General features: G+C 36.6%; 1 protein-coding gene across 1 annotated transcript; it reads left to right on the top strand.

Moving 5' to 3' along the window:
* Window positions 1–449: 449 nt before the first annotated feature.
* Sf3b6 (splicing factor 3b subunit 6) lies at window positions 450–1,458 on the top strand. Its single transcript, XM_073977146.1, has 3 exons — window positions 450–748; window positions 806–924; window positions 1,103–1,458. The coding sequence occupies exons 1-3, from the start codon at window positions 731–733 to the stop codon at window positions 1,329–1,331; spliced, it is 366 nt and encodes a 121-aa protein (XP_073833247.1). The 5' UTR covers window positions 450–730; the 3' UTR covers window positions 1,332–1,458.
* The last annotated feature ends 17,202 nt before the right edge of the window (window positions 1,459–18,660 follow it).

Here is an 18,660-nt window from a genome sequence, read left to right as displayed (position 1 = left end):
TTCTTGTGCCAATATGTCAACTTCATTAAAATTTGGCTTACGTCCCGTCAAAGTGCAATGTGCTGCATCGCGTTACAACAACCACATGAAAACTTCAAGAACAAACTTGGCATCACTTACACTTTTTTCATGTGGTTGGTGTTATTAAAGCGTGACGCGACGTACAACGGACCGTATGTGCCGGGGCCATAAGGCCGTCTTTTGCTCCATGGGCTTGTCCGTTTTTTGATCCGACTTATGTCCGGAAAGTCTAGTTTTTAATTTTGTTTTTGTTGCACCAACATTCGTTTTGTGTTTTAAATATTGTAATATTTGTATTTTTATAGTTTCCCTGAAGATGATTGACGATGTCAATCGAAATATCGGAATAAATAAAGAAAATCATCAAAAATAAACAACGAAGCCGAAAAATATCATCGTATAAAAATTACAACAAATGTCTTTGATAGTTTATCAGCTGGGTTGAAGCATCTACCTTGATTAATGTGCTATGTGGGCACCATTTATTTTGGTTTTAATATGATTGGCATCACTTATTCCAATGTCGACTTATTTACCCCTGAAAAAGAAATACAAACCACACGACATATAAACAATCAAAAAAGGACCACTACAATACAGGACAAAGGAACAACTTATTGCAAAGAAATTATCAAATAGCCAACTTCAAATTTCATCCGTTTCGAGTAAACTGCTTTAGGATATTTTTGCTACATAACACGTTTTCACCATGAACAAGCGCAACAATGTAAGTAAGCCAGCACCAAATTTGTTCCACATTTTTATTCGTCTCTTATTTTTGCAGATTCGATTGCCTCCAGAAGTAAATCGTCTTTTGTATGTACGAAATTTGCCATACAAAATCACCTCGGAAGAAATGTACGATATTTTTGGAAAGTATGGGGCCATTAGACAAATAAGAGTGTATGTATTGTAAATATTGCTCTGTTCCTGAACCTGCAAGATGCTACTACTTTTACATTACATTTTTCCCTTATGTTATCGGAAAAAAATATTCAAAATTAGTAGATTGTTGCAGTTCTGGAACAAACCCTATTTTTGTTGAAACCTGGAAGTCCTAATCATTCTCTTTCTTTTGCAGTGGCAATACTCCGGAAACTCGAGGAACCGCTTTTGTTGTATATGAGGATATTTTTGACGCAAAGAATGCCTGTGACCATTTGTCAGGATTTAATGTCTGCAATCGTTACTTAGTGGTGCTGTATTATCAGTCCAATAAAGCCTTTAAACGTTTGGATGTTGACAAGAAACAAGACGAACTGAATCACATAAAGACAAAGTACAATTTAAAAACTCCGGAGAATGCGTAACCGCCTAAACTTTGGAAAACAGGAAGCGGAGCGAAACTCGACAGAGTTTATCATTACCATCTTATACGTATGCTGTATTTTTTAATTGTATTTCAATGATTGAATAAATAATTTTATGTACCTTTTATTTATTTATTTTATTTTCGAATTTTGGGATTGTAGTGTATTTGCATTGTAATAAACAAATTAAAACATATTCCGTCCTATTCTTAATATTAGGGAAATGATATTTTTATACCCTCAGCAAACTGCAAAAGGGTGTATTCTCATGACGCCAATTTATTATCAGCCCTATTCTGAACGCATGGGAGTTGGGAATTTTTTCCCATTCCCACATTTTCGTATTCTGAACAAAATTTTGTGGGAGTTTTTTTCCCATTTACCATCTCCCCTCATTCTGAATGAAGTTCGAATTGGGAATTTGTTCCCATGGGAAAAAAGTATACATTCTCTATCTTGAATTGTGGGAGAATTTTGTGTCTTTTTGTGGGAAAAATCTCCCCAGCAAACAGTGTGGGAGTTTGAAAAAAGAAATTCAAGAAATTTCATATTTTTATGAAATTTCATATTTTAAGACATCTACACGACAAAATTATTGCAAATATTTATAATCGCCATGTGTTTGCTTAATAAAAGCATACAAAAAGTACTGTAAAATATGTCATTAGTAGACTTCGGATTTTGCATATTCTTATATGATACAAAAACCTGCAAGAATCTAACATGTTTTACACCGATAAAAAATTTTCCTTTATGTTATCGAACAAAACAAAAAAAAGGGGCCTAATTACGTGATTCGACATCGAGTTGTTTCGACCCGAGTACTCAAAGTTGGGATGACAACATTCGTTATCGAGTAAAATTATCGAGAAATTGAGCATAAATTTGCGAGTAATTTCTCGTAGCCAAATGGCCTATCGTAAACAAACAAAATGAAAGATTTCTTATTGTATTTGTGTTTAAAATGTAAAAAATTGTTGTGTATTGACGGTTTATAGAGGAAAAATGATATTAGTAAATAATTGTGAACATTTTTTACACAAAATAAGAGAAATTGGGAAAAGTCCTTTTCAGTCGTTTTAAGAAATTGTGAAAAAATTATAATTAAAATAAATAAATATGCATGCTATCATTAACCAAAAATTAGTGTTTGCAGTCGTTAAAATATAAGTTGAAAAAATAAGCATTTCTGCAAAACAAAAAATTATTTAATATTAATAGGCTTTATTTTATAGGTGAACAACTTTTAATAAGGTGCATTTTAAATAGTTCATCCCCCGTTGTTTACCAAAGGAAATACTCTCTCAGAGAGGCTAATGCAAAACACCCACCAAATTCTCTCATTTATTTTGAGAGAGAATTATTAAGGTAGATGTATTAGCAATCTGTAACAAGAATGACAAAACAATTTTGCAAACATTAATAATTTTCATATTTTCTTAGCACAACTTCATTCCGAAATTATTATTCAATGTATTGTTCAAAAAATTCCACAAATATTTACATTTTTTCATTCATAATTTTGTTTTTTAGTTTTTGATTTGAAATAAACACATTTTTTGACATCTACTTTCATAACTTTCCCCAAAGAACACATAGTTCGATTACCGGTTACTCTCGAAACATTCGATCAGTGATTTCGATCGAGTCTTATCATGCCGTTTTTTTCTCGTGTCGAAAACTTATTCACGAGTAAATTCTCGATCGAATCGAATCACATAATTAGGCCCAAGTAGTAAAAATTAGTAGATTTTTGCAGTTCTGGAACAGACCATATGTATTGAAATACGAGAAAAAGAGTCATGGTTGATTCTATTAACGCAGAACAACAAGTAAAAACAAATCAATTTCAAAAGAATTTTTGGCAATAATTATTAAAATATATTGGAAAATAACCATAATATATACAATCTTTACAACTTTTATTCATTTTCGTAATATAACCTTCGGGTTTTTTAAATCAGACGACCAACGTTCTATTGAAAACGAATTAGTCTCCTCAACGACACGACAACGATCACAGGCGTACATACATACATATATGCCAAATTATTGCAATGCTATTCCATTTTCCGAAATGCCTTTTCTTGAATAGGATCGTTATTTTTGAACGTAGAAGCTTGAAATTTTGCAAGGGCATGTGTTTTAGTTTTAGATTCAATCACAAACGTATTTTATTATTATTATTATTATTTTTTTTATACCCTCCACCATAGGATGGGGGTATATTAAGTTTGTCACTACGTTTGTAACTACTCGAAATAACCATTGTAGACCCCACAAAGTATATATATTCTTGATCCGCGTGCAATTCTACATCGATATAGCCATGTCCGTCCGTCTGTCCGTCTGTCTGTCTGTCCGTCTGTCCGTCTGTGGAAATCACTCTAGCGTCCGAACGGATTGACGTAGGTTGATGAAATTTTGGGAAAATATGTTATATTTACGTAGGACTTTTGGTATTAAAAGCGGGCTATGTAGGTCCACGCTTTCGTATAGCCCCCATACAAAATGACGCGTGACGCGTCGTCGTTTTAAGGAATTTTTAAGATATTTGGCCCATTTTACCACCGAATTGGTTGTAATTTGGTACTTTGTGTCTCCAGAGGCCAAAAAATATTCCTACCAAAGTTGGGTTATATAGGTCCACGTTTTGGTATAGCCCCCATATAAGGCCCCATATAAAGTACGCGTCATTTTAATATATTTTTAATGTATTAGACCTATTTGACCACAGAATTGGTTGTAATTTGGTATTTTGTGTCTTAAGAGGCCAGAAAACATTCCTACCAAAGTTGGGTTATATAGGTCCACGTTTTGGTATAGTCCCCACATAAGGCCCCTTATAAAGTACGCGTCATTTTAATATATTTTGAATGTATAAGATCCAGTTGACCAAAGAATCGGTTGTAACTTTGTATTTTGTGTTTCCAGAGGCTAAGAAACAGTTCTACCATAAAATGTTTATATAGGCCCACGTGCCCCCATAATACGATATCTCCCGATTTTCGATATTTTGAACGTTTTAGCCTCATTATCACACCGAGATGGCTGAAATTTGGTATTTAGTCTTCTTTAGGCGTATAAAACTTTCCGCCAGAAATTTGTAGGTATAGGTCCACGCCATCATATAGCCCCCATAGAACGGTACCTTCCGAATTTCGGTATTTTGAAGGTTGTGGCCACATTAATCCACCGAAATGGCTGAAATTTGTGGTGGAGGGTATAAAAAGTTCGGCCCGACCGAACTTAACGCTTTTCTTACTTGTTTTTTTTGATATACGTCTTCGGATATTTATGGTGACAATATGTAATAACAAGCAAAAATATGTAATAATCGAGAAAAATATCCGAACTTATCCTTTTGAATTTTTTTTAAAAATATGCAAAATACGAGTTCTAGCGATCATTAGGAATAAGTAAAACTAGCGATATACTCGTTAAACCCCTAACTAAAATTACTCGGTATCAACATACAATTTTTAAATTCGTTACAAACTTAAAAAGTTCCTATTACTTTTTACATAAAAATTATGTTTGCCTACTAATTAAAAAATGCTTACACCAATTCGCACAATCTGAAGAAAATGTGCTTATTAGAACAACATCGTTGACACCATTCACTTAAAAAATCCATAAATCAATGCACGGTTGTTGAATTAAGTAAGTTGTGCTTTTGCTAATCTAATTCAAAAACCGCGAATTCAATGCAAATAGGCATTTTGTATTACAAAACAAAATTACATCCCCCCAAAAGTATGCTATCATAATTTGGTGTAGCGAACATTATTCACGTGAGCGTCGACACAGTTCACAATATTGAAAATTTCTACCAGACATCACATTCGGGTACATCAGTCAAATAAGTGCAAAATGTTCTCTCCCAGCAAAATGTTCGATGCCAAAGATGCTATTCAAGAATGGGTGCAAGTGAAATGGAATGTCATTTTTTTAGCATCTTCACTCATTCTTTTTACAAGAGCGTGACCCCAAAAAGATGCAATACATTGCAATACAGATCCTAAGCATGTCATCTCCACTAACTTGGTGGAATGGCATCTTCAACAATTCTTTGGCATGTCATCTTAATTAATTCCCTAGAATAGCATTTTCGCTAATCTTTGGCATGTCATTTTCACCAACCCTCTGGCATGAATTTTTCACGTCTTGTTCGGAAAATGCTGTATAAATATGATTTTCATGGCTTTTTTATTTATCCAAAGCAATTTATGAAATAACTATAATTTAATTATCATCAAAATTATAATTGCAGTTTGTTGTTGTAACAGTAGTTTATATGTTCATTTTTCTGCTTAATGAATGTGGCTACATACACTATCGGGTATGTGATGAAAACCGAATCGACTCGATTTGCAGAATCGAAATGGTATATAATCGGAGAGGCGTTGATGATTTATATAGTTGAGCTTCGCAAAAGCCCCTTATTTGAATATTATTTTTAAAATCCATTTTCAATTTCATTAAAATATTCACCAAAATTAGAGATATACGATTTCGATTTATGGCAAAACGAGTCGAATCGTTTTCCATCACATACCTGTATGCAACACTGAAAATGCAAACTTCTAGTATGCATTTTTTGAAAGTACATATTTAGACTACAAAAACCCTAGTTGGGTTTTGTCCTGTCAGATCCAGTTCGGATTTTATGGCCTCATCTAAACCGGGCTAAATCTACACTTTTTTGCATTTATCAAGCCTTTATCTCAGAAACGAATAGGAATTTGGCCTTGCTGTCTTTGGCAATATTGTAGCCCTAAACTAGTAGAACTTATCTTTTGAAAAACCACATAAGAAAAACTTCATCTAGGGCATCAAAATCTATAAAATATAGAAAATTTTACATAATTGCTGAAATTCTGGTCAGTGTAGGCCAAACTATTGGGAGTTGAACCAAGTAACCTTTTGCAAAAATCTTCCAAATAAAGTTCTCAACAATTCTTTAGAACATTCTGAAACTCTAAAATGCTTACTTCATGTTGTTTCAGCGGTATTTTGCATCATATCTTTTACAACACGTATTTCCAACACAGTTCACACCAACAGTTTTTTCTCGCATTTCGGATTTCCCTACATTATTGACATTTTTATTAAATCGTCGTTGGAAAATGTACTGAAAACAACGGGATTGATGCATTTTACAACAATGACATGTTCTGAAGAGTTGTGTATAACATTCCAGGGAATATTTTTCCAAAAGAAATTATTCAGAAAAAATTAACGGTTTTGGAGATACGGTGCGAAATGTATAAAAATTGTGTAATTTTTGCATATATTTTGAAATTTGAGGAAATAAGTGTAGTTTTTCGAGTTCATTAATTCTCCAAATATATTATCCTTGTCCTTATCTACAAATTTGCTTCAGAGGTCAGAAGAAGATTCGCATTGGTTTCAGAGATATAGCCCCGAATTTCTTTAAAAACTCAATATTTTACCATGTTTAGATGGGGCCATAAAATCCGAGCTGGATCTGACCCAACAAAACCAAACTAGGGTTTCTTGTCATTTGGGTCTGTACTTTCAAAAAATCTTGGGTTCGAATTGTTTGCACAAGATCACCTTAAAAATGTTGCACAGTGATATTGAAGTTTGTTAGTAGATTTGATGCTGAGCAGATCTTTTGTGTCATGAAACCTTGCTCTATAGAAATTTAAACGGCAGTACCATCCCGAGCGTATTGAGCCAAAAGTACTCTGCTTTGTCCTGACAGCTGACGCTCCTCAGCTGAGATAAATGGTCGACATTCTCCGAGGACCGCATGCAGACGATAGATAGTTGTTTATTGAACGGGTCTCGGACATCTTGATCCTAAATTCTACGCACGACAGGCGTCCAAACATATCATTTATTATCCAACGTTTCAAACTTGGCCGGAGCGTAGTCTGCTCGATCAACTCAAACAGCGTGGAGTGCTTGACAATCACAAAGGGTTACTATCACTACTATCACTGTTCTATCGGACGGCTTACTTTGATTGAGTCCTCGACTAATATGAGTAGAGATGGCGTGTAGCGCAGTTGTTGTGTTGCTTGCGGATCTCATGTTATTTATCGGCAACTAGACAGCTATTTCTGATGCTGGGGTCTTTGTTACGGGCGACTAAAGCGAAATTGGTCTGCACGATTTACTTTTGCTGGCATACTTGCTAAGCTTCAGTAGCTGGTATATTTTCCAGACTTCGGGAACGATGTGTGTGGCTAGCGACAGGTTGAGAACTTTATTGAGATACTTGACATTCGGCCGTCCAGCTGTTGCAGTTTAAGCACCGCCGCTACTCGCAACATAGTTTAATTCCTCCGCAACTGATTGATTGATTCATCTTACAAAAGGTTTTTCAGTTCCCATCACCAGTACAGATTTCGACATGGACTCTAACTGCATATTACTATTTCGTGAATTTTATTTTACAAACATTTTGGAAATGTAGGGATCTACAAATCGACTTGTAGAGCAGGGCTCTCTAGCAGACAAGGAAAATTTTATAATACCAAAGATTGCAGTCCGACTCAATTTTTTGCTCAATGATTGGGACTTTCTAGCGTAATAAATCTTACATAGCTTTAATAAATCTTAGATAAGTAAAAGAAAAAATATATACATCCCAGCAAAATTTGACGGAAGGGGTTCTTTGCGATGACGTGATTTCACGTCATCTTTTGCATTGGTTCAAAGGAAGTCGTGAAAGATCCGATCTTTTCATTAGGATTTGAACCAATGCAAAGGAAGTCGTGAAAGATCCGATCTTTTCATCAGCATTTGTACCCATTCCATCGATCCAATAGAGATGATGTTTGTGTTTTTATTTACACACCTGTTTATTTTCATTTTGGTATGTTCCAGTACTGCAAAAATCTACTAATTTTTACTATTTTTTCCGATAACATAAAGGAAAAATTGTTATCGTAGTAAACATAAGTAGATTCTTGCAGTTTCTGGAACAGACCAAAGTTGTTAGAACTGTCGTCGTGATGTTGTCTTACATTTCCTGCATATCAAACAACTAAAACTTCTAAACAATTGGTATTATATGAAGTCCCAACCATCGAGCTAAAAATAGAATCGGACTGCACACATTGCTATTTTAAAAGTTCCCTTGTCTGTTCTAAATCTGACATATGTAGAATGAAATCAATCAAATCTCGCTTCTTGGAATTTGAAAAAAAGTCCGAAACGAAGAGTAACAAGAATCTGAAAATAAAGAAGAAACTACTTGTGGAAAGAAACAATTAAAAATAAATTAATTAAGCATGAATGGTATTTTCCATAAAAAGTCTCTCCTCCCCGTTCGTTACATTTTGTTCTTAGAGATCCCTAAAGCAAGCCGGGTTGTAGATCCCTACATATTTCCGTCACTAAACAAAAAGTATAAATTACCAAAATGTTGTTATAAAATAACAAAATTATAAAATAAAAGCAATTTACGAAATTAAAATACTTAAAGGAGTGCATTTGGAGTCCATGTTGAAATCTGAACTGGTGATGGGAAGATAATTGAAAAAACCTTTTGTAAGATGAAGGAATATCAGTTGCGGAGAACGGAGGAAGTAATCTTTTGCGTTGCAGCGGTGGTGATTACATTGCAATTTTGGATGTAAACTTTTGAAAAACTAAACTGATAAATTAATTGTAGCTATTTCATGAATTCGTTTGAATTAATAAAGAGTTTTGTTTATCATGAAAACCATATTTCAATACAGCATTTCCATTTTCCAAACAAGACATGAAAATTTCATGCCAAGGGGTTGGTGAAAATTGTAATGTGCCTGGCAAGTATGACCTCTATTGGTTACCAAGGTGACAATGGCATTTGACTATTTTGGCTCCGGCTTAAGCTCTAGCGGCGAGGAGGTGCACTTGGGCACATACAAAAAAAATATATCAATTTATAAGAAAACCAGGAAAAGCCTTGTTGTTATATTGAATTTGGTTGTTGTTGCTGGTACCCTAGGTGGAATTTGGGTACCCTGTGCCCTCCCTATGGGTTCCTAACATGAACCCCCTAATGGGCCTCTGAACTAAGAGGACCCCCAAAACGTATATTATGGCTGCCCGATTACCTCTACATTACCTTTCTTTATTTCTCAGTTAATCCATAGCATAAAGCTTTCTTTAAAATTCACAATTCAATAACATTTTATTATCGAGTTAAGCTTTAAACAATATAAGCTTAGACTTATAATTGTTTATGTCTACTAACAAAAAGATTCAATAATAAATACTTCAGATCAGGTTATAATCCTTTTAAGGATGGATGATAAATGACAATTATGATTTTTAAGAGATCAAAATAAAATATGGACTGAATTTAGAGTACACTCTCAAGTGATTTCCCCATAAACTTGGGCCGAAAAGATAAAAAAAAGGTTTAAAACGCGATAAATTTCCTAAACCTATCGAGCTCGATTTGATGTAGGATTTTGTCCTTACGACGGTACTGTTCAGAAACCCTGAATATATTTAAATTTTGAAATGGGGAGATCGCGGAGGCGTGTAGTACAAAAATCAGAAAAAAAAAGTTATGTTTGATTATGTATAAGTGTGTGAAAGATCGATGAGAATTAATTAGGATACTTAACGCTAAGCTTTACGTTATTAAACTATACATATAACGAAATATAATAGAAATAACTGGTCAATATTTGGATTTGGTATTTCTTTGAGTGTATATCCGCATATGAACACGGCTGTATTGCCAGTGCTTTTTACCGAAATTAAATTTGCACAAGATTACAATTATTTGTTTTAATTATAATCAAACACATGAAAACAATTATTCTTTTGTAACTTGAAATTAATATGCGTATCGGATGTGTACTCAGAGAAAATTACAAAAGTATAAATATGGTTATAATCAATAAAAAAAGGTATAAATTTAGTTAATTACAATTAATACAATTATAATTAAAGAATGTAAAAGTTGGTTGTAATTATAATTAATGATTTTCAATTATAATTAACGGCATGCATGTATAATCAAATTCATATGTAACTATAATTAATAATCCATAATAATAGTCGGACATATAATTAGATTAGTACAGCATAAAAAAAATTTAAGATGTATAATCAATTTCAATAATCTGGTTTGATGTATGTGGGCTTGATTATAATCGATTATTCTATTATAACCCAACTCACATACATAATTTTATAACCAAAAGCAAAAACAACAATGCATATATAATCACCATTCACGATCCAGCAGTACAGCTTGCAATTTTAGGACGCCTTGATATGATCCATTCTTGAGGCAAATGGTCACAAATTTGGTTGTCCTTCAGGTCTCATACAGGTTTACTTACAGTACATAAGCTTCCAATAGATGTGGTTGTAGGTGGTATAATTTTGGTGGTGTACTGGTGATATGAAAATTATGACTGTTGAAGCAAGATGAATGTCTGGGCTATAGATGATTGATGTGCTGTATGATTGGGGTGATCAAGAAGGTAATCCGGTCTATGATGATGAGTGATTAGGGATGGTGCTGTAAGATGTCTCCTTTAACAAAAAAAAATCGGCTCAAAAATCTTCATTGAACATTTGAATCGGACTCAGGTGTCATATGCTACAAGATGGCGATGATATTGTTTTGTGGTTGCATTGCTGGTCAGCAAACAGATATGTTGTATTTGGGTTTCAAGATGTTGGGTTGGTGGCATGACACCCAAAAATCTTAACAGTCAGCAGAAGGAATCAACTTTGAATGCTTTTTTTTTCAAAAAAAAAATCACGAATTGGAATAAAATGCTGATGGTGTCTGCAAGGCACGGCCCGTTGAAAGGTTCTGTTTCAGTTGTAGATGGTAACTGTACCTGAAACTGCCGGGTAAAATTGATCCAATTCGATAGTAGGAATTTTCTTAAAAATGGCTGGAAAATGTTTGCTGGGTGGTACTTGCAAAAATGCAGAAATTTGTTCAACAAATAAAGTGGTGGTTTCTTGCGTTCCTGGTGACACGGGTTGTGGAATGTTTATGCTCAGCCTGGTATTCCATAAGGTGGTCAAGTACTAAAGTACTGTTATACAACCGCGTGCTCCAGAACGTGGTGATGCGCCCGTACCGTTATTGCACCACGGTGGCGATTCTATAAAGGAAATTACGAAATTCTTAAAAATTGCAAACACTTGCTTTTGTTTGTAATTATTTTTGTTGCACGAACTCACCTTTATTGTTACTGCACCACATGATATTCACAATTGTTTAAAAAGAATGAAAAAACACATTTACTTTAATTTAAAGTGCATCCAATTGTATGTACTTCTTATTTCTTTAAACGTGTATACTAGTACTAACGCAGAACAATTTTGCCAGCCAAATTGTTTTGTTTTTTTCTTCCTCGATCCGATCGCTGCGACTGCTCCTTTTACAAATGACGGGAATGTCAAAAGAGACGATTAGGGATCGCCACTCCGAATTTTGTCTTCGTCCAATACGACGTCGACACGTCATCAAGCACAACAGCTGTCCAAGCATGGGTGATGCTTATAGTATGACGCATGGCAGAATGGGTGACATAACAAACCCGAACATGTTGTCGGAGGTCTGCCGAAGACAACTGATTCGGGAAGTCAACCTATAATGACCTTGGCGTGGGGAAGAACCACGACCCTGAGCTTGGTCTCAAACCTACTAAACGCCGGACATCTACTTATTGGGCACCATATGCTGGAGATCTTTCGCGTGATAGATCCCTATTTTCCTACCCTGTAAATCCTCAATTTCGTAAAGTGAGTTACCTAGTTTTTGAACAACCCTGCACTTAACGAACTTTCGACAAAGTTTTGCATTGAAATGGCGGGAAGCATCACTTTGTACGAAGTTTCTTCTTAAAATTTCTTGTCCCGGTTTAAATGTGACATCTCGAGATCTTTTATTATATCGTGCCGCTGATTTTTCGTAAGATTCGTGTAGTTTTTTCTTTACCGCGCTTCGGACTAACTCCAAGACGTTGTGTTTCGGTACGACTTCAATCGATCCGTCTTCTAAAGCGCCAAGTTTATCCGCGAGATCGTAAGCGCTGGCGTGTGTGACCATATGCGACCCAAATAATGAAAAATATGGTGAATATCCGGTAGAAGTGTGTATTGTGGACCGAAGTGAACATTCTATGGCAGATAAAAATCGGTCCCAATCCTTTTGATCTTCTGATACATAAGCTCTTATTGCCGCGATAATAGTTCTGTTCACGCGTTCCGATGCATTCGCCTGTGGCGAATACACGGCATTCCTCATCGGTTTACATCCGTATTTGTTTAAGAAATCTGTGAAATCGGTAGAAGTGAATTGCTTTCCATTGTCGGAATGGACTGTTTGAGGGACCCCAAACTTATGAAAAACTTCACATTCTAAGAACTTTATTACGCTTCTCGAATTGGCTTTCGGTAAAGGCTTTAACAAAACGAATTTTGTTAAGTGATCTAAAACAATGAAAACAAAACTGTTACCAGATTTCGATCTCGGGAAAGGTCCTATGAAATCTATAAAGATCTTCTGCCACGGTCTACACGTTACGGTTTCATCACCCATTTTGGGCCTCAAAACATTGTTTGGAGATTTGGTCTCCTTACACAAAACACAAGCATTGATAAAGTCATGAATTTGCTGTGCCATTTTTGGCCAATAAAAATATTGCCGGATCGCAGCGATAGTTCTACCAATACCACAATGGCTTTTCACAGAAGAAGTGTGTGCATTTTTAATAATTTCCCTAGTCAAACCTGGGGGAACCCATAATTTCCATATGAAATTTTCATGGATTGGAGTGCCATCAGACGGAAGAGTTTTCTTATAGACGAATGAATCACAGATCTTCAAGTCAGGAAGACTGTCTTGATTATCCTTAACCATCGCCACCAATTTCAAATACTCGTCGCTCTTGAATTCAGGAGAATTTAAATCGATTATGGGCCCCTCATCTACAAACATGTTCAGCTCATCCATGTGCAACCGTGATAATGTGTCGGCGACAACATTCTGAGTACCTTTCCTGTGCTGTATATCAAAATTAAACCCCTGGAGTTTGAGGCTCCATCTTGCCAACCGACCACTGAGGTCTTTCTGGCCCATCAACCACTTTAGCGCGCTATGATCCGTTACCACTGTGAACGGCATAAGTTCAATAAAGGGTCTGAACTTCTTGATGGCGCTAATAACGGCTAAGCACTCACGCTCAGTTACGCTATAATTCCGTTCAGCCTTGGATAACTGAGCGGAGTGGAATGCGATGGGGCGTTCCAGACCTTCAGCGTCTAATTGGTACAAGACCGCACCGATACCTAGGTTTGACGCGTCACACTGCACGTAAAATCTCTTATCAAAGATGGGATGGCTTAATACAGGACTTGTAGTGAGAGCTAGCTTCAATTTGTTGAAGGCATCAACAGCTTCTTCATCAAAAGAAAATTGTTTACCCTTCTTCAAGGTACGAGTTATTGGCGTTGTAATTTCTGCGTAATTCCGAATGAATCGCCTGAACCACGATGCCATTCCTAGAAAACGTCTGACCTCGCGAGTATTCTTCGGTACAGGTATGTCTGTGATTGAATTGATCTTTGAAGGGTCGGGTTTCAATTTCCCCTCACCGACGATATATCCCAAGTACCTCAATTGACGTCGACAGAACTTTGACTTTTTAATGTTTATGGTCAGATTCGCCCTAGACAACATCTCGCCTACCCTCCTCAACAGATCGACATGAGTCTCAAAATCTGGAGATACAACCAAAAGGTCGTCGAGGTACACGAAGACTTTGTTCTTCAGTTCCGGTGAGATCACTTTATCCATTAACCGACATAACCGTTGGGCTGCGTTACACAACCCGAACGGCATGACGGTGAACTGATAATGTGGTCTCCCCGGCACTGTGAACGCTGTCTTCGGACGGCTGTCAGCTGCCAGAGGAACCTGCCAAAACGCGTCTTTCAAATCGATACTTGAGATATAATACGTATCCTGTAACCGCCCTAACAACGCATCTATAAAAGGAAGAGGATACGCATCTTTAACTGTGACGTCGTTCAGCTTTCGCGCGTCCAAGCAGAGCCTATTCTTTTCCCCTCTGCGTACGAGCGTGACTGGCGAATTCCAAGGACTGGTACTGGGTTCTATTACGCCTAACTTCAGCATGCGATCAAGTTCCGAATATATCAAGGACTCAATAGCTGGAGACACAGGGTAGTGACGCTGTTTGATGGGGGCGGCGTCCCCTGTATCTATAATGTGCTCTTCCAAATCAGTTTTCCCAAGACCAAATTGTTCAAAGTCTTTGAAACTTTCTTTGGCTTTCTCGAGCATAGCTGCCTGATCTGGCGACAAAACATGCATATCGGAATCTTGAATATCGGACTTGATCTCTATACTGTGTATAAGTTTAGGCGCAACACTAAATTTTCTCCAAAAATCTACACCGCAGTACATTGGATTCTCTAGACCAGGAATCAAATAGATATCCATGGTCTCCGTCTGGCCATCGTACGAGAGCTCAACTTGAACTTTGCCTGAACACGAAACTCGCTGTCCATTTGCTGTACCGACGCTACACTTATAAATGGGAATAACCTTCAAATTCAATTTCTCAATCAGCGACAAACAATTTTTACCCAAACAGGTAACAGTTGCTCCACTGTCAAAAAGGGCTAACACTGGAGTACCGTTAACTAAGACTTCGCGGAATGGCCGAGGATCATTTGATTTAAAATCAGAAAATTGAGCAGACGATATTGATAACCTTTTAAGTCGCCTACGTTTATATCGCTCACGAGTCTTCATAATACGTTTGGAAACAAAAACAGTGGTATCGGCAGTTATTTCGGAATTGAAAATTCTATCGCGAGTCTTCATATAATTGGCCATACGAATATGAAATGGCAAGGTCAAATTAGGTTTGGTTCTGGCTAAGTTATTGGAAGGTCTGGGTAATACTCTACATGGATCAGAAAGAATTGGATCTGTAGACGTGGAAACATCAGTAGAGGCTAGTCAATCCACTGTCTGAGTAGCTATGGATTCGGACTTAGAAACATTAGAACGACTAATTTGTTTGCAGTTATTGCATTGTGGGGTGGTAACCCCTGGTGATCCGCAGCGGAAACAAAATACTGAACGATGAGAACTGGAGCAATTCTTAAAAATGTGGCCATTGCTGCCGCAATTCCAACACCGTGAAGGCTCATTTTTGGAAACACCAGTTGGCTTCTGCCGTAAACGCAACTCCTCAACATCATGGACTAAATCATCAAAATCAGAATCGTTAATTTCATTTATCATTCGAGGGGGTTGATTGGTCCTAAATCTCAGTGATGATTCCCTTTCCAGAAATTCCTCAGCTTTCCTAACTTCATTTCGGAATTGTTCCACCGAATAAAAAGTGCCACTAAATGTTAAATGGGCAAGTTTGGGTTTCAATCCAGCTTTGAGGATGTCTATAACTTCAAAATCTTTCAAAGGTTCCCTTAATTGAGTACGCAGATTATTTATTGCGTCTATATATTGTGTAGCAGACTCATCTCTCCCCTGCTTTCTGTCCATAATCTGCCTCATTACATCAAGATTTGATTGAAAACGCTGGAATTCCCTAACTATACACAGTTTTAACATTTCCCAGTTCAAATTTGGATATTGACGGATCAGACCCCAGTACCACTGACAAGGACGGCCTTCCAGTAAATGATGAAATTCATCAACCAATTCTTGTTCTGGGCAGCCATAACTATTTCGAAGCCTTTCTACTCGAAAGATGAAATCTTCGACATTTGGTGTCTTTGGGGTGGCATCAAACTTAATGCCCCACTTACTGAGATATGGATACCTGGGCCTGCTAAAATCTTCCCTATTTCGATTTGGAACTTCCTGGTTTCTACTACCCGATCCTGCATGTCTGGTATCGGTTTGTAGTGGTGGCAAATCATGAGGCCAATCAATGCTTTGAGAATGTGGTTCTTGTCTGTTAATAGGATTAGCTGGAGGAACGGAAGATTGAGAAAAAGCAGCTTGAACTGCAGCAGCAACCGCTTTCTGCATTTCCTTTTTCATGGTTTCAACCATTGATGCTTGGGTGGCCTCTAAGGCGGACTGAACTACCTCAAGAACTCCTGTGCTACTAAGCCTATCAACCTGATCTTCATCATTGCCACGAATAGTCAAAGGGCTAAAAGAAGGTCTAGTAATTGTGCTTGGTTGCTCATTTACTTGCGAAAGAGTAGGTGGACTTGCAAATTCGTTTGGTGTAGGCGGATCATTGCCATCAGCGCTAGCAGGGTTACCAGATTCAGTACCTTGTTCTGTTCCAGCAGCTTCTCCTACTGCTTGGCTTGTCGACCTGGTAATAATGCTGTAAGTTTTTGGCTTAGCACCTGTAGCAGGCTGCATGATGTCCCACAAATCAACAAAAGTTTAAAAAAAAAAAAAAATGTCCTTGTACTACTCAGTCCAACAAGAAATCTCAATAAAAAGCTCAAAATCCAAAAATGTCTTCTCTAATGACCGACAGGTTTTCAAAAAGATAGGTATGATACCATAAATTCAACAAAAATACCAAAGATATATAGATGAAACAGTCAATCACGGTTACTGCCTTAAGGTTCCGAAAAGGCCAATATAGAAAATCTCATACGCAACAAAACTCAATATGAAAATTTAAATGGTTCCAACAGGTCAGGTATTTCGAAAAAGGATCGAACCAAAAAAACAATAAATCTTGCAAAGTTTCTCATAAGCAAAAAAAAAAACTCAAAAATCCTGAAAACAGAATAAATTGAGACAGTAGATTATCTAGGCTGTGGTAGATCAGGGTAAAAGTTTGTAAGTCCGGGTAAAATTAGTTCGAATAATATTCGAATAAAGTCTTGGCTGGTAAAAGGAAAAAGAAATAGAACTTCGATAGGCTCTTCAGTTCTCTTCGCCTACCCCTATTGTTCTATGGAGTAGACTGTTCAAACGTAGGAGTGATTGTTGCCGGTTAGAATTTCCTCAAAAAGTTTCTCGAGGTCTCTTCAGTGTATCCTTAGTTAAGCATAGAACGGCTTTCTAAAGATACACTGGGAAATCGACAACCAGACAACAATCCGTCCTACGGAAAATGCTCCAACTCAAGGTTGAGCGCTGCCGTCCGAAGGCTCTCCAGACTACCCGCCCCTACAACCTTAAGGTACTTCAGCTGACCTCGAGTCGAACTGAAGACCAGTCTTCGGGTACAGTTAGTCCAGTTCTGTGTACACCCTGTGTGTACGTGAAAACAAACAAAAATATATTACTACTTAAAGCTTATATATTTTAAAGTAAGAACTAGCAATCGGTAGTTTGAGCCTATCAAACCCCTCCTGCAGTCTTTTAAAAACAAAGAAAAAAAAAACAAAAGTCTTGTGGGCGACGACCCTATGCTTCTAGCTATCTGAATTGGAATGGTAATCCACACTGTAGAAAACTTCAAGCAAAGTGTATAGTAAAATAGCGAAGGCCCTTTACTATCAAAAGGTTCCGAGAAATTCAAAAGTAAATCTCACACTCGACTAAAATCTCGAAAATTTCACCAGGTTCCACGACGATATACAATTCTCAAACCGGAGACAGAAATAAAAAAGTTGTGTCAAAAGAATTCGTTAGTGCAGGTGCCAAAAAACTGGGTAACTCACTATGTCTTAAACGTGCCAACAATCGAATCAATATCAATAATTTTAGTGTCAATAGTTTTTAGAAAGAGTTCAAATAATTGTAGATCAGAATTTTCATAAAGTTAAAGGTAATTAGTAAAAGGTTACGGTATCAGCCAATAATAGAAAAAAAAAACAACAACAAACAATCTTTAACATCTTTCATAAGCGCAGTCAAAAATTTTCCCCAAAAATTTCAATTCTAATAAATTAATATATTAAAGCAGCTATAATATAGCAAATCATACAAAAGATCATAAATAATCAACTGCAGATGACAATATATTATAAAGCTTTAAATAAAGTCGAAGTATGAATTTAATAACGTGGAAGTTTTGTCACAAAATTGCAGCTTGACATAAACTCAGGCTTGCAAGACGACTAAAATTCTTTTCCTTTAAGATGGAATTCAAGAAATTATACTAAAATTTAATCGACCTCAAGTCGCAATTGAGAAGTTGTAATATAACAACAACTCAAGACATACTGAAAATCAATCAAACAAAAATTCATACACCTAATGCTTAAGAACAATTCCCATTAAGGGGAGTTGAACCTAAGACATCGGCTTGGACGTTGGGCGCCATTTTGTAATGTGCCTGGCAAGTATGACCTCTATTGGTTACCAAGGTGACAATGGCATTTGACTATTTTGGCTCCG

Source organism: Musca autumnalis, unplaced genomic scaffold, assembly GCF_047663935.1.
Source record: "Musca autumnalis isolate F117 unplaced genomic scaffold, ASM4766393v1 scaffold_3, whole genome shotgun sequence".
Classification (NCBI taxonomy): domain Eukaryota; kingdom Metazoa; phylum Arthropoda; class Insecta; order Diptera; family Muscidae; genus Musca; species Musca autumnalis.
This window is presented reverse-complemented; position numbering and strand designations above follow the sequence as displayed.

Coding starts and splice junctions, on each gene's coding strand:
- Sf3b6 (XM_073977146.1), top strand. Junction 925..1,102: donor GCCATTAGACAAATAAGAGT/GTATGTATTGTA, acceptor TTTCTTTTGCAG/TGGCAATACTCCGGAAACTC.